The sequence below is a fragment of the Toxorhynchites rutilus genome, chromosome 1 (assembly GCF_029784135.1).
Source record: "Toxorhynchites rutilus septentrionalis strain SRP chromosome 1, ASM2978413v1, whole genome shotgun sequence".
Taxonomy (NCBI): Eukaryota; Metazoa; Arthropoda; class Insecta; order Diptera; family Culicidae; genus Toxorhynchites; species Toxorhynchites rutilus.
In genome coordinates this window covers 50,888,763-50,906,106 of record NC_073744.1, presented here as the reverse complement: position 1 = coordinate 50,906,106, position 17,344 = coordinate 50,888,763, and the positions used below count along the sequence as shown (strand labels likewise).

General features: G+C 39.4%; 1 protein-coding gene across 14 annotated transcripts in view; it reads right to left on the bottom strand.

Annotated features, from left to right (window-relative positions):
* Positions 1 to 17,344, bottom strand: part of LOC129764702 (chloride channel protein 2) — a 151,566-nt gene that overhangs the window by 47,916 nt on the left and 86,306 nt on the right. For 2 of the 14 annotated variants that reach the window (XR_008741204.1, XR_008741201.1), the window contains exons 1-2: positions 9,587 to 9,966; positions 9,314 to 9,521 (exon numbers count right to left, since the gene is read on the bottom strand). The exons of 7 other annotated variants lie outside the window; for them this stretch is intronic. Coding sequence is in view for 2 of the 7 variants with exons in the window: in XM_055764194.1 (XP_055620169.1) it covers positions 9,314 to 9,521; positions 9,587 to 9,777 (399 nt within the window). In the remaining 5 variants the exon portion in view is untranslated. Of the gene's footprint in view, positions 1 to 9,313; positions 9,522 to 9,586; positions 9,968 to 16,656; positions 16,770 to 17,344 lie in introns of those variants that run through there. 5 more of the 14 variants (XM_055764194.1, XM_055764350.1, XR_008741307.1 and 2 more) reach the window with 4 other exon arrangements.

The following is a 17,344-nucleotide window of genomic DNA, read 5'->3' as shown; positions in this document are numbered from 1 at the left end:
CGTGTGATCCGTGCTGTGGAAAAGCGGAATACCAGTGCCACAATCAGCGGAGAACAAAGGCTGCTACAGCGGACGCTGTGACCTTTTGCTGGTGTCGGATTATCGGCATTGTTTTTCTGGCATTGCCGTATTATCACCGAGGTATACCGATTCATCGCATTATTGGCCGATACACCATCTCGTCTGTATCAACGTGGTCTGCCGTTCGATTTGGTGCAACGAGGTACATATAAAATAAATATAAATATAAGATTAGAAAATTAGTTAGAACATTGATTATAATGGAGAATGATGAGGGATCTCCAGAAATGGAGACCTCCGACTCTGAAACCAATTCAAAAAAAGTAAATGGGAAAAAACATAAACGAGTCCCTCCTACAGAATGTAGTTCGTCTGGGGACGAATCTGCTCATCCTACCAAGCCCCCCTCGAAAAAAATTGCCTCCTCCCTCCTCCCTGAACTCCCCAAAACTCCCACTCCTCCTCTCCCACCATCGATTTCATTTCCTTCTTCTGATATTTCCGAGCCAGTTCCAACCTCGTCCTCGTCTTCCTCTTCTGTTGTATCCTCTCCCCGTGTCAAGGTTTATCCAGAAGATGCACCTGGAACTGGTCCCTGGGTTGTTTTCTTCCGGCCCAAACCAAACGGAAAAGCACTGAATGTTATTCAGATCACGAAAGATCTGACAAGATACTACTCCTCCGTGATCGAAATTTTAAAAGTTAGACCGAACAAACTGCGTGTTATCGTGAGTGACCGGAAACATGCAAACGGTATTGTGATCGACCAGAGGTTCACCCTAGAGTATCGTGTCTACGTGCCGTCCCATGACGTAGAAATCTCGGGGGTGGTAACTGAAACGGGTCTGACGTGTAAAATGATAAAAGAAGGATTTGGAAAATTTAAAAAACTCCCTTTGGTGAGTGTTAAAATCTTGGACTGCCGCCAACTAGGGAAAGTCTCCCAAGAAGGGGGAGAAACTAAATTCACGCCGTCCGACTCGTTTCGAGTAACTTTTGCTGGTTCCGCCCTCCCTGACTACGTCATGGTGGATAAATTGAGGCTGCCTATGCGACTCTTCGTGCCAAAGCCCATGACTTGCCAAAAATGCAAGTCTGTTGGCCACACTTCAGCTTATTGTGCCAACAAGGAGCGCTGTGCCACTTGCGGAGAGCAACATGTGGGCGAATCCTGCAGTGCGACTGAGCATAAGTGTCCATATTGCGGAGGAGCTCCACATGTACTCTCAGCTTGTGAAACTTACAAGAGTCGCTGGGAGAAACAGAAGCGCTCTTTAAAGGAACGCTCGAAACGCACATTTGCGGAAATTTTAAAGGGCGCTTCTCCACTGGCCCAGCAGCAACAACAACCAATCTACACACACAATGTTTTCTCTACGTTGCCAGTTGATGAAATGGAAGCGGACACAGCTAGCGGGGGCACACCGTTTATTTTCAAAGGGAATCCCCGGCGCAAAAATGTGACCACTCCCAAAATTCAAGAACAAGTCCCCCCGGTGATACCCCCTGTTAGCTTGCCTAAAAAATCGAGTGCAGCGGACAAGCAAAATCAGGTTCCTCCTGGCTTCCGTGGGAATAGTTCATCTTTGAACAACCCAGCACTCGAGGGGACATCAAAAACCCCAACTGTCCCTGTTTTTCCGTCCAGTTCAACTTCCCAATCGGGATTTATAAAGTTGTCTGACCTTGTGGATCAAATCTTCACGTGTTTTAATGTTTCCGACTCCATCAGAACCATTGTTATCTCAATGCTTCCAGTATTAAAGACAATTTTGCAACAATTGATGCAAACATGGCCCCTCCTTGCAATGATTATCTCTCTTGATGTCTAATTCAAATAGAGAGGTCGGAGATATCACTGTTTTACAGTGGAATTGTCGTAGTCTTATCCCTAAATTGGATACATTCAAATTTTTAATTCATAACTCCAATTGTGATGTTTTTGCTCTGTCCGAAACTTGGCTTTCTTCGCGAGATGATCTCTCTTTCCACGATTTCAATATTATTCGCTTGGACCGTGATGACAGATACGGAGGGGTGCTATTGGGGATCAATAAGTACCACTCATTTTTTCGAATTGACCTTCCACCTATTGGAGGGATCGAAGCTGTTGCTTGTCATGCAAACATCAGAGGCAAAGACCTCTGTATTGTCAGCTTGTATTGGCCTCCGAGAGCTGCGGTTAGCCGCAAGCAACTTGTTGACATGTGCTCACTCCTTCCTGAGCCACGATTGATCTTGGGAGACTTCAACTCTCACGGAACTGCCTGGGGGGAACAGTACGACGACAATCGTTCATCGTTGATCTATGACCTTTGTAACAGCTTCAATATGACCGTTTTGAATACTGGGGAAACAACACGTGTACCTAAACCTCCTGCTAACCCAAGTGCTCTTGACCTCTCGCTTTGCTCGAATTCACTATCGTTAGATTGCAAGTGGAATGTAATCCAGGACCCCAACGGTAATGATCACTTGCCAATCAAAATTTCCATCACCATTGGGTCGAATTCTTCTGAATCTATAAACATGGCATATGACCTCACAAGACACATTGACTGGAAAAAATATGCGGACGCGATTGCTCTAGCCATCAATTCCAGAGATGGCTTACCTCCATTGGAGGAGTATAACTTCCTTTCTCGTTTGATCTATGACAGCGCAGTTCGCGCTCAAACGAAACCCATCCCAGGTTCCACTATTCGCCGAAGGCCTCCCAATCTATGGTGGGATAGCCAGTGTTCCAAGCTTTATGTAGAAAAATCGAATGTATTTAAAGCTTTTCGGAAACGTGGAACCCCTGAAAATTTTCAAACGTATTTAGCCCTTGAAGATCAATTTAAAAACTTAATCAAAGGGAAAAAACGTGCTTATTGGCGAAATTTCGTGGGAGGTTTGTCACGAGAAACGTCAATGAAAAAATTATGGAAAGTGGCTCGAAACATGAGAAATCGCTATTCAACGAATGAAAGCGAAGAATATTCACATCGATGGATTTTTAATTTTGCACGGAAGGTTTGTCCTGATTCCGCTCCTGTGCAAAAAATTGTGCGAGATATACCACAAGATAGGTGCGATCTTGATTCCGAGTTTTCGATGGTAGAATTCTCTCTTGCTCTGCTTTCTTGTAACAATTCTGCTCCGGGATCGGATAGAATTAAGTTCAACTTGCTGAAAAACCTCCCTGATGTGGCGAAACATCGCTTGTTGAATTTATTCAATCGGTTTCTGGAGAATAATATTGTTCCAGATGATTGGAGACAAGTACGAGTTATAGCTATTCAAAAACCCGGAAAACCCGCGTCCGACTTCAATTCGTACCGCCCAATAGCAATGCTGTCTTGTATACGGAAATTGTTGGAGAAAATGATCTTGTTTCGCCTTGATCGATGGGTTGAAACGAATGGCCTACTCTCAGATACACAATATGGATTCCGCAGGGGCAAGGGGACGAATGATTGTCTTGCGTTGCTTTCTTCAGAAATTCAAATGGCTTACGCCGAAAAAAAACAAATGGCTTCAGTATTCTTGGACATAAAGGGGGCTTTCGATTCTGTTTCAATAGAGGTTTTGTCGGACAAATTACACTCTCGGGGTCTGCCGCCTCTATTGAATAATATGTTATATAACTTGCTTTGTGAGAAACATTTGAACTTTTCTCACGGAGATTCGGCAGTAAGTCGGGTCTCTTACATGGGCCTCCCCCAGGGCTCATGTTTAAGCCCCCTTTTGTACAACTTCTATGTAAGCGACATCGACAATTGCCTTACACAAAATTGCAGCCTAAGACAACTTGCAGATGATGGAGTGGTGTCTGTCGTAGGATCAAACGAATCCGACCTGCAAGGACCCTTACAAGATACTTTGAACAATTTTTCAACCTGGGCCATTGGGCTAGGGATCGAATTCTCCACGGAGAAAACAGAGATGGTGGTTTTTTCTAGGAAGCATAGACCAGCAAAACCAAAGCTTCAACTTTTGGGTAAACCGATCACTCATGCTATGTCATTCAAGTATCTTGGGGTCTGGTTCGACTCCAAATGTACTTGGGGGGCCCATATTAGGTATCTGAGTAAAAAATGCCAGCAAAGAATAAACTTTCTCCGTACAATTACCGGCACCTGGTGGGGAGCCCATCCCGAAGATCTTATAATGTTGTATCGAACAACTATTCTCTCAGTGATGGAGTATGGCAGTTTCTGTTTTCAATCAGCTGCCAAAACACACCTCATTAAACTCGAGCGAATTCAGTATCTTTGTCTCCGTATCGCGTTGGGATGTATGCCCTCAACGCATACCATGAGTCTCGAGGTTTTGGCAGGCGTACTCCCACTAAAAGATCGCTTCAATTTATTATCTCTTCGGTTCTTCATCCGGTGTAAGGTCATGAACCCATTGGTGATCGGAAATTTTGAGCAGCTGATCGAGCTAAATTTTCACTCCGGATTCATGAGTTCATATCATGAATTCATCTCCATGCAGGTTGATCCTTCTTCGTATATTCCCAACCGTGTTTGTTTCCTTGACTACATCAATTCCTCTGTGCATTTTGATCTGTCCATGAAGCAAGATATCCATGAATATTCAGATTACCAACGATCGAGGATCGCTCCAACGATCTTCGATGAAAAGTATGGGGGTATCAATTGTGCTAATATGTACTTTACTGATGGGTCCACTATAAACGAGTCCACAGGATTTGGAGTGTTCAACGAATTTTTTAGCACCTCACACAGTCTTCAGAATCCTTGCTCAGTGTATATTGCTGAATTGGCAGCAATTCATTGGGCGCTGGACAGCGTCGCCTCACGACCTGTTGAACACTATTACATTGTAACGGATAGTCTTAGCTCTGTCGAAGCTATCCGTTCAGTGAGGCCGGAAAAGCACTCGCCGTACTTCCTTGAGAGAATACGAGAAATTTTGAGTGCTTTATCCAGACGCTGTTATGTCATTACCTTTATCTGGGTCCCTTCACATTGCTCCATTCCGGGTAATGAGAGGGCTGACTCATTAGCAAAGGTAGGTGCAATTGAAGGCGATATTTATCAGCGTCAAATCGCCTTCAATGAATTTTATTCTTTAGTCCGCAAAAATACCATCGCTAACTGGCAACGCAAGTGGAATGAAGATGAATTGGGCCGGTGGTTTCACTCGATTATCCCTAAGGTTAGCCTCAAACCGTGGTTCAAAAGTCTAGACTTGAGTCGGGACTTTATTCGCACCTTCTCCCGACTCATGTCCAATCACTGTTCGTTAGACGCGTTACTCTTTCGTTTCAATCTGGCCGGTAGCAATCTCTGCATTTGTGGCCGAGGTTACCACGACATCGAACACGTTGTTTGGGCGTGTGAGGTGTATCTTGTTGCCAGATCGAATTTAGAAAACTCCCTTCGGGCTAGAGGAAGGCAGCCCAATGTGCCGGTGAGAGATGTGTTGGCTCGGTTAGACCTTGATTACATGTCCCATATATATGTTTTCCTTAAAGCTATAGATCTTCGTGTGTGATTGTCCCTACATCCTTATACCCTCCTTTCCTTCCTTTGCGGGTAATTCGTCCCCTTGCTATAAATAGTAGAATAAGTTGAAATGTAAATACACTATAGATATACGAATAGATTTAAGAAATGAGTGTTCATCAACATTGTTACAATTTCCTTATATCCCATCCTTCTCCTAAAAATATGTCACCCTCCTAAACTCGAGTACACCGCGAGTAATCGGTTTTCCACCTTACTAACCATAGATCTAAGAAAATTGTTTATGTATATAGTTTTAAAATTATATTTAAGAATTCGGCTCCTTTAAACTTAAGTAACTGAGCCTGTAAAAATAAACGAATTAATAAAAAAAAAAAATAAAAAAAAAAATGTTTAGCACCTCGAAAAAACACCCTAAGCCAAATATCAGCTCAATCGGACTTAAGGAAGAGTTGCGCAAAGTTCTTTGAAAATAAAAAAAACGGGGTTTTCGAAAAAAAAAAATTTGATGCCAAATGTCTTAAAATTGCATGAATCGACGAGATCTTCTGTCATCAAAAAAAAAATTATCAAAAATCGACACACTAGAATTTAGTTTTTTTTCGGAGTATGAGACGAAACATATGGTTTTGGGTGCCAATAAAAATAATTATCTCGATTTTTAATGCGGAACTTGTTACGAAATGTTGATTTGCACGATAATATACCCTATGCCAAATATTAGCTCATTCGAACTTCATTTATTAGTGTTGCAGACGTTAAAATTTAAGTTTTTCGAAAACCGAAAAATCACCGAAAATCGGAATTTAAAAAAAAAAAAGTTTGATGCCAAATGTCTTAAAATTGCATGACACATCGAGATTTACAGTTTTTCCAAAAAATAATTTTTTGCCCCCCCTTGGGTGATTTTTCGATTTTCAAAAAACTCAAACTTTGACCGCTTTGCGCCACTCTCCCTTAAATCCAATTGAGCTAATATTTGGCATAGGGTGTTTTTTCGAGGTGGTGAACATCTTTAAGGGGTAACTTTTTGAATTAGAGATGACCATTTTCATTGGCACCCTACTGTATCTTTTTCTATATATATAAAAATGGATTTCTGTCTGTCTGTCTGTCTGTCTGAGGGTGGGCTGTCATACAAATGAAAAACAAATTTCTGCATAACTCGAAAACTGATCAAGCAAATGGAGCCAAATTTGGCATGTAAAGATTTGAGGGGGCACGAAACGTTTCTATGGTGGATAGACACTCCTCCTCCCTCTCTAAGGGGATAAGAGGGGAGGGGTCTGTCTTTCTTCTATCATATTTTCTGTATAAAACATTTATTCCATGTAACGGAGAAACATGTTATATGCAAGTGGTTGAAATCTAATCGGATCAATCAATGAACAATTCTGCGATTGGACTTATTAACTTGCGCTTAGCAAGAATACGTGAATGTTTGAAGGTATTGATAACAAAAAACAAATTTTGGGCGGGACGAAGTTTGCCGGGTCAGCTAGTATGTATATAAAAATCAATTGAAATAAGTCTTTTTTTGAATAAAACACAAATGTCTGAAAACTGTTCTCCTATTTGACTGTTTGACAAACTAATCTAATAGACACGCTTATCCATCAGCACTAATAATTAAAAACAATAGAATTGAATACTATTAACTGGAAGAATAGGAGTTTGAGATGATGTGAATTCTTAAGTGCTACGTGAATTATACAGCATATTCTACTTAAATCTAAAATTTGAACTAGTTACTCTATATTAAATCTACTTACTTGGTAAAAACCACCACCGTTTTTTTTGTACTATTATTTACGCTAATTAAATCGTTTTCATTAGGATAACCTTAGAATAAGAATTTGAAAACGTTACATAGAACTAAAAGCTAGTCGAATTCTAAACTCGAGTAAGAAGGTAAGAATTACTTGAAAATCAAATATGTACAACTGAATTCAGGAAAACTCATAAACAGGATCCGTTCCATTCGGTAGAAATTCCACGCCTACAGCGCGTAGCGCAAACTAGAAGTGAAGCAAATTAGCAGGGATCAAGAAAACACTAAACGTAAGTTGTTAATTTATTGTAATCAACCTCCAATTATATCATTTGTAAACTTTCAGGAAATTTTGAATACACGTTACTACGTTATTAAGAACTCGGATTATTTCTTATTCCCAGCCTTCGATGACCTCAAGACAACAAGCATCATAGACAAAATATGGAGAAAAAAAACAGATATCTAATGGGTATAAGAATGAGAAATGGTATCTCGAATGGTCACCAGGTTTTTTTTTCTATCTGCTGCGTGGAGAACTGCTCTATAATACAAAACACATTGATCGAAGAATTCCCACAATCAACACCGTCAGAATTTCCGGAACCATTTGATCAATAAACTAGAAACAGTATTCTACCGTAAACTTCTTGATCAAGTTTTGTTTTGACTTAAAACACGATTGTCATTTCACAGCAAACGAAATATCTCACTGTGACATTTTCTGTTCAATCATGACAGTATTCTACCTGACGAGAGGTGGTAGTTCAAAAATTCCCGATGGTATTGATTGTCATACCGAAAGTCTGGCACTTTTTTTTCACTATGACCATCGAAGCTACATGTTTCGAGAAGTAGAAGTAGTGCGTTGTATATCATGGGGAGTAACTTTAATGAGATGAACCTGATTAATTTCAATATGTGACAGATGAACTTATATTTCGATTTTGACGAATAATTCCCACATTTTATCAATACATACAACACAACCCTGAAATAAGCATCGGCTTAACGGCTTAACTATTGAAAGAGAACCCAAACAATGACACAACAAAATATGATCACACCCATAGTTCACACACACACAGAATTACCCAGAAATTCGCATGCGAAACCCTCTCGTTTATGCGGAAATAATATACCTTGATCAATTTAACCACGATCCACGGGGCCATCATCGCTCTGGGACCAACGTTTCTGTCTCGTCGGAGTTGGGGAAAAAAAAGAAGGATAACACCAAGGGAAAGATTAATTCAAACTGTCACCACATGATATGCAAATCCAGTAGATGGACACCTGAAGTACGAACCAATTTGGTAAATAAAATAATGCGAGTCGGGACGCGTAATGTCCACAGAGTTTCAATTACCGAACAATCCAGACGAAACAAAGAACGATTTGGGAGACAGCATCGCTGACCTACATTTCGCACACAGCCTTTCGGTTATTTCTTGTGATGGTTGGAGACTCTGTGATGCGCTTCGTGAAGTCGCTGGCATTGAACGGAATAGTGAATTATTTAGTCAAACCAGGTTACACTCTGTTTTTGTAAAATGATCTGAATCTAGCGATAATCGCGACTCAGACGACAGCTTGAAAAATATCAAATTGAGACATCGGAAACGAAATAACGTAACAACGAAGCCGAGAGAACAGTTGAATTACGAAGCAAGTCTCATCCGTCGTGTTGATGACTAGGGATGATTGAGGGAGACGACCTATATGACGTTTCAGTTTTCGACAAAATAAGCTAGACGGGAAAAGTTGTATCACAGAGAATGGCGCCGCCATGTGAAACTCTACACCATATTCACGCCCGTCATCGAAATTGCTTTTTGGCATGCATGCATACACAGAGAAGCTGTCGGTAGTGAAGATACAGCGCGAAATTGTAGCTATAATTATTGTTATATTAGCGGGGCAGATAGAGAGCCAGTAGATCATCACGGTCATGCGTTGGAAGAAACTAGCTGGCACAGAGAAGTTTTGTGCGAGGAAAGCGCAATATGGCAAGCAAGCAAAACATTGTGAATTTGCTTACGAGGGTCGTAATATAGCCGTCTTCATCGGTAGCATAGGCCTCATCATCCTCGTCGCTGGTGTTGGTGGAAATGCTATCCTGATCCGTCATATCCGTCATGCTTGGCATCGGCATCGGATAGAATGCCTGCGTCCGCTTCCGGCGGGACTTTTTCTTCTGCGGAATATTATCCATCGAAGAGTTCAACAAACGACGCTCGCGAAACTCTCTGGGAAGTTATACACACTGAAAAGATCTTCGCCGTGTGTGAAGATCGTACTTTAGTGCAATTACCTCATCACCCGCTCGAAGCTGGCCCACTCTTCGTCGACCAGTTCCACGTTGTCCTCGCCAAATTCCTCATCGTGGAAGATTCGTTCGGTATAATCCGTGCTGTTGGCCCGTATCCTCTCGTGGATACCGTTGATCGACACGCGACCCGCCCGGTCACGATCCTTTTGCCCGTCACCGGATTTCTTCCACATGTTTGCACCCACACTCAAGTTAATCACACACTACACTGGAGAGAAAAATCCCTCTTTCACCACTAATTTCCGGGAAATGAATGAAATTCTTCACCCCTAGCCAGGTAATCACTCACTCGCGTACGCCGTCAGCGGTGTCAACTTTCAGAATGTCCGCAACGGCTTCATCGCAGCAGCGACGATACACAGGAACTTATTTAATCTGCGGCAATTTACTTCAATCTAAGATTGGTAACGCGCGCGGTAAGTATGGATATGTGCAAGTGTGCGCGTGAGTACGAGTTGAGTTCAAATGTTTCGAGAACATGCCAGCGGATGCAGAGGGCCGTCTTGCAATCTTGCAATTTGAGGTATCGTGTTTGACCGCAGCCCGGAGCGGCTGGGTTTTAGTGGGCACATATTCATCTGTACTTTTTGTTTCAAGAATCTGTACCACAATTTGTACCATTATAAATATTCGCTGCATAGAAAAATCTGTCTCAAATGTCTCTAATGTCTCTAATGACATTGCGTGTCATTAATTATTGAGATCGACAATGAGTTTGTTGAGTTTTTAGAACTGCCTTTTGCAATGAAATAGAAGCTTTGTTAAAGGGAGATCGTTGTTTGGATTCTATGTGCTGAGGGAGAAACATAATTCTCGTAAGCTTTGTGGTGAATACTGGAAATATTCTTAATTCAGTGTTGGCTAGCTTTTTAGAATTATTCAGTTGGCACGATAAAGCGCGTAAACCGTCTTGACTTTTCAAGAAAAAAAATCGGTACCTTTCCAGATAAATATGCAGCCATCCCATGCCAAATCGGCACAGTGGTTCCCAGGTTTTCGCGAGAATCGATAGTTTTCGACCGGAAAATTAAGATCGATCATCTAAATCGGCCCCGTAGTTCGAATGTTATGAATGTTAATATAAAAAAAAATTGTTTGAAGAACGGGCAAAAATTGGAAAGTTGGAACACCGTTAAAAAGGTAGTCTGGTAGTCTTGTTGGTATGGGTTATTCATATAATTTTCGTTCAGAATTTAAAAACAAATATATTTTTGAGAAAAATGAATGGAAATTTTTTCGAACAAAGGTAAAACTAACTCAAAATTAAAAAAAAAATACGAGGTATGGTTATTAAATAACGAGACTGGATACGAAAAAGGGTTGTATTCTAAAATTTACGGTACAACGATATGATCCCCTTCAATATACTCCCCTTGGCTCCTCACACATCTTTCCATACGTTTTTCCATTGTACGAAGCAGTGCTGAAACTCTTCTTTTGTGATGGCGTTCAAAAGCCGCGTCGCTTTTTCCTTTGCCTCTTCTACGGACTGAAATCGGGTACCTTTCAACACAGATTTGATCTTGGGGAATAGAAAAAAGTGGCATGGGGCTAGATCTGGCGAGTACAGGGCATGTTCGAGCACTGGAATGCCATCTTTTGTGATGGCGTTCAAAAGCCGCGTCGCTTTTTCCTTTGCCTCTTCTACGGACTGAAATCGGGTACCTTTCAACACGGATTTGATCTTGGGGAATAGAAAAAAGTGGCATGGGGCTAGATCTGGCGAGTACAGGGCATGTTCGAGCACTGGAATGCCCTTATCGGCTACAAATTGCTTCATCGACAGCGCGTTATGGGGCAGGTGCGTTGTTGTTCGTGTTTTTCGTCACACATGATTTCCGACGCACACTACACACCATGTTCCATTCAAACCATCCATCAAAAAAATCACCTTTTTCCATTTTTTCGAAAAATCACTTTTTTCAAAAATTCATCATATTTGAACTTCTGGACTGATTCAGATGATCAGCATATCAAACTAAAGCCAAATAATATGTCTTTTTGGAAAAATATTACAATCGCAAAAAAATTGGATTGTGTTTTCGTAGCTATTGATTGTATTTCTTTTTCATAGTTTACTCAGTCAAAGATAGAGGGCGCTATATTTTTGACGTGGCACTACGTCTAACCGGAGTATATGAGAAGGTAAAATGAAAACCTAAACATAGAACATGCAGGAAAAAAATGAAAGATTCCGAATGCTTATAACTCGAACATTTCTTACTAGATCGGAAAGATGTTTGCATCAATTGATACGGAATATTTCAACGCTTCTATCGCAATTAATAAAATGTTATTTTTCATTAGATAAACAATTGAATTACTGTAACATGTTAAGCATTATCTAAACGCCCTAACTACCTCGTTTTGATTGGCCCGGTTTACGGTTTCTCTAACACAGCCATCAAAACCAAGCAGCCTTGGGGAAATCGGCATTGCAAATACATGAAAGTCGGACGTATTTTTGTTCCGACTGAAATGTGTTTCCCCAACACAGACTTTAAATTCAAGGATCGTGGAGAAATTTGCATTGCAAATACATTTAAGTCGGGCGCATTTTTGTTCCGGCTGAAATGTGTTTTCCCCAACACAGATTTCGGAACCAAGGTGTCTGAGGAAATTGGCATTGCATATTCATGCAAATCGGGGTCATTTTTGTTTTGACTGAAATGTGTTTGCCTAACACAGACATCAAAAACAAGATGTCATCATACCAAACGTAAAAGGACTGTCATTAAATTTACTTGTACCGAAGAAAATAATCTATTGCATGATTTGATATTGATATTGATTATACAACTGGCATTATACAATCTTTTTACTCACAAAGCAAAAATATTGAATTCAACTGAATTCGGAAATTGTTTCATTCAATCAAAATTTTAATCAAAGCAAACAGATGATTGCTAAGCTAAGTCCCACGTCAACCTTGCGGTTGTATCATAGATATAACCTACCCATTTTTTTATATTTTTTCTTGAAAGCTGAAGTTTATTCACATAACATATCAAAAATGAGAGATTTTTGATATGTTATGTGAATGATTTTTTTCGTTTTTATGTTATGATTTTTCAAAACAATTTTTTCCCCTTTCCCCTTGCTTTCGAAACATTATATTTAGACAATGAGCTTCAGCCTTCAACTTTTGAAATATTTCACGAACATATTGTTATCTTGGTGTTAAAAGATCGAGAAGATACAAAAATCGATTTCTTACTGATTTTACAGGAAATTTGTGAATTTACAATTTTTTTTGCCAACCAGTTTAATGGCAAATTCAATTAACCTAGCCAACAAGCTTTCAGTTGGCTCTTATAACGTTCATGCCCTGCCTTTCCATACAGAGATATTTTAGTTTGATTCAAAAATTACCCCTTCGTTTTTGATTTCAAAAAACAATGATCGAAATCGCTAATCGAAACGTAGTTTTGAAAACATAAATAAATGATGTACAAGTTTGATTCATTGCCTTGACGAAAACAGTTTTTTTGCATAAATTTTTAAAAAGTGACATACATATTAATAAGAAAGTTCAGCAATCATCGGATTTTTAATAACCTTCACGATCTGCCTGTTTACGACAAAGCATCGATAAATCCGCGGATGGTGCAAGGTTTGTTCAAGGGCTGCTTTTTAATCAACTTGTCTCTCGGATAATACATTTTTGAAGCCTGATTGAGCTATCCTTAAAGCCGTTTTTGTTTTCGATAAACTCTCGGAACTTTACGGTGCAGAGAAACTACGAACAACTGATGGAGCCATTTTAATAAGTTTTGTCTCTCAACACCACCAACCGATTAATTACGAATTCGTATTATGAATGAAATTAATCAACTGAATATAAATGATGAAGAAGACACCGAGTTTGAGATCCTAAATGATAAAGAAATCGTTAAGAAAGTGCTCAACCCATCAGTTGATATTCACTCCTGCACTTTGAACAAAATAATGGGGAAATCCTTCGAATATCGGCACCAATTGGTCCGGAAGATGAACATCTCAATAAAAATGTTGTGGTTAAGGACGATGAAGAGCAAGTTGGTCTCTAAATGAGCAGTGTGCTTTGCGAAAGATTAACCTTGATAACATTGCATGTAGAAAAAGTCGAGAAGTGGTCTGATAACATCATCAGGGAAGGTTATGTGTCCATTTATCATTTCTATTAATTGGGTTGCTTGAAGTCAAAAATTCCCAAAGAAAAATGTATTACTTTTTTTTGGATTTGATAAATGGAATTGATTTTGGTTTCAAGGTGTTTTTTTAAATCAACTGTATGAAGGAAAAATGAGGAAAAAAGTTGACTTCACCTTCTAGTTGGATTTTATCGCCATTATTTACTAACCATACTCAAACAGCAACAAAATAAAGTAATCTGAGCTATGTTCTGGAATTCTTTTTCATTTTTATTTTATATTTTCCCATACATCCATTGGTACTCTAATCTGCATCTTGAGATACGATTTTTCAAAGAAACATCAATGGTTTTGGAAACGCCATTTTGAAAAAAATAAGTCGTAATTTGAATTGGTCATATGATAATAAAAATTGAGATTTTAGACAGTTTCCATCATAAGTACCAAGTTCCGAAAAAATTGGAAAGCGTCGAATCAGCGGCGGCTGGTTTGGGATGGAATTACTCCAGGATATTGAATTTCCACACATCAAATAAAAAGGAAGGGAAAGAATGGTTTTTGATTCATTGGAAAATTAGAATTTTTCAAGAATTAAATTGTATTTAAATTTAATTTTCAACAAAGCCTTATTAGTTCCCTATTTCATGATGGTAGACAGTTCTTCTATACAAACAATAGTTCCCAAGCTACATTTATTCAAATGCTAAAAATTCATACACTCTTTTGAAATATTACTGAAAACATTACTCATTGAAAAGTTTCTGTTTCTGTTTCCTAAGGCAAATGCGTGTGCAACGTATCATTCAAATCCAAATTTGCCGAATAAAATATCACATATTTTCAAGTCATTCTGCTCAATGCACAATGCACAATGGTCCAGAAGATGTAATTGAGTGGAAATTAGCATTTAGAGCTCGACAGTTATTATCTAGACAAAAACTGTCTTCGACAAAGTTGTTAAATACGATAGAGCGCCCATTTTTATGTTATCAAAAATAGGGTGACCAAAATTGTCGATGAAATAAAAAAATCTAACTTTCTTATCTTTATAGATAGAGGTAAACATAGTTGAACAATATTGTAGCCCCGATCATTTTAAACAACTTTGTAGAACAAAGCTTTTTTCTATCTTTTAATATAATCGCGTTATTTTCTAAGTTGCGTTAGGTTGACCATGAAAAAACGTTTTTTTTTGCTTTAATTTTTATATTTCAAATTCTACATCAAAACTGTCTTCGTACGACTTTTAGAGCTTATCAATTCCAACATTTTGCGATGCAAAACTTGTCAATATATTAATCCTTTTTAAAGTTATTGATGTTTTTTACCCAAAAACTCATGATTTCAATTTTAATTTACTCAAACACAAAAAATAACATAGTGTAGAAAATGTAGAGTGAAATATGCTCGTTCAAATGCCATCAATAAACTTTTTTTATGTTTGCCCCAGAAAGAATGACAAACAATTGAAGAGAGCGTAATTTTTGGGGAAGAAATATCAATAACTTCGAATAAAGTTGAGATATTGACAAGTTCTGCATCGCAAAATGTTTGTATTAGTAAGTTCTAAAAGTCTGCCGAAGACAGTTTGTATGTAGAATTTTAAATATAAAAGTTAGAGCAAAAAAACTTTTTTTTTCATGGTGACCCTAACCTAACATAGAAAAAAGGCGCTATATCGGTTATTTCAAGAGATAGAAAAAAACTTTGTTCGACAAAGATGTCTCAAATAACTAGGACTACAATATTGTCGAACTACGTTTACCTCTATCTATAAAGATAAGAAAGTTAGATTTTTTATTTCATCGACAATTTTGGTCACCCTATTTTTGATAACATAAAAATGAGCGCTCTATCGTATGTAACAACTTTGTCAAAGACAGTTTTTGTCTAGAGAATAACTGTCGAGCTCTAAATGCCAATTTCCACTTAATTACATCTCCTTGACCATTGTGGAATGGTATCAAACATTATCCGAAAAGATTGGTTTCTTTTTGTTTCAATTTTTTAGTGAAAAAATACCTCTGGATAAATGACTCTTCATTAGAACATAGAATACTTGTTGTCGCAAGGTGTTTGCTCTTAATGGTATCTTGCATATTTTCATTTGAGTATCTTTTGTCATGTTTCTTTCCCGAACGAAAAAAAAACAAAGAAGCATTACCAAATGCTTATATCTGTTGCGTCCACAGATGGTTATCGGAGAAGTGTTCTGGAACAGATTTTATATAGACGTTCGTTGATCTGGAATATTTGCAAAACACATTGCTAGTGTAGTTTCACGCGGAAACCTCTATCCGGGTAGCATTCCAATCTAGTGTATAAACGTTTGAACTCAACTTAAACCACGCGAATTATCCAATTCAACCAATGAAGTAACTCACTGCACTTTTCCCACACTGATGGCGAACGAAACCGTAATTATCCTAGCGCACCGAAAACTCCGAAAAACTCCGAAAACCCAGGAAACATTATCCGTGGTCAGTGTTACATGATCAATAACCACAGTGTTAATCGACGCTTCTAATGTAGTTTTCGAAACTGTTTCGCACGTCGAATACGGATTGGTTGATGTCAATCTTGCCAGAGAGACGCTCAAGAACTAAACACATACTTGATCTTGGGCTCGCCATTCAGACGCAGGCCCGTACGCTATCAGCTACTTGGGTGGAATCTGAACTACAATCATTCACCGCCTGTATTCCGTATCGTCTCACTTTCCGCTCATCAACAATTTGTCGCCGCCAAGCAAGCGTAAACTGGCTGTTTCAAGATTCGCATCGAATCTTGCCGGCACGTAAATTGATTAATTTCAGTGGGAAAATAAGTGCACATCCAACCATCCGGGAGCCGAATACCATCTTGGCATGTTTTCGTATCACCCCAAGGATCCCCGCTAAACTTGTAAGAGCAACTAACCTGGATGGTTGAATACTTGCTGTCCCACAGCAGCGGATGGTGACGCCGGGAGCGTTCCTTTCGCAGGGTATCCACGAGCCCCATGATGATCGACAGTTTCACTGCCCTACCCGAAGAGCCGACTAAAGCGGCCAGGTTTGGTATCGGAAATGCTTTATAGATTCCCCTGGTCGGGGAAGATCAACAGAGATTACATTTGCCACTATTGCACATTTCGCCAAATATGCAGCATTTCGGCGAACTCAACCTCCTCCACCCCTGGCGATCGTGTGCGGGGAGAGTGGTGTCTTATCGTGGAACAAATATTGCTTCTAAATTGTTTTAACTACGTCAATATGAGGCGGGATGTTCGCACAGAACCGCGAAGAATTCATTGGCCCAACATCGTTTTACTATCAATATTTGCGTGATACAATCAGCAGCGTTCTCTAATTGTACAAGGCTGTTAATGGTGTAACACTTACAATATCTGAATGTTGTTGGCGGAATGTTTTTGCAGGAGAGATTCATAGAACATGATTATTTCAATTAGTGAGTTGACTAAATAAGTTGGCACGAGCCATAGTCGAAGCGGTTGTAACGGCACGTGACATTCGACCATGCAACAATCTTTGTTGTCGTGAAATGGTCGTCTGATAAATGCGGACTTCCCAAAAAAAAGGTGCCACCAAACAGCCTGCACCAATAT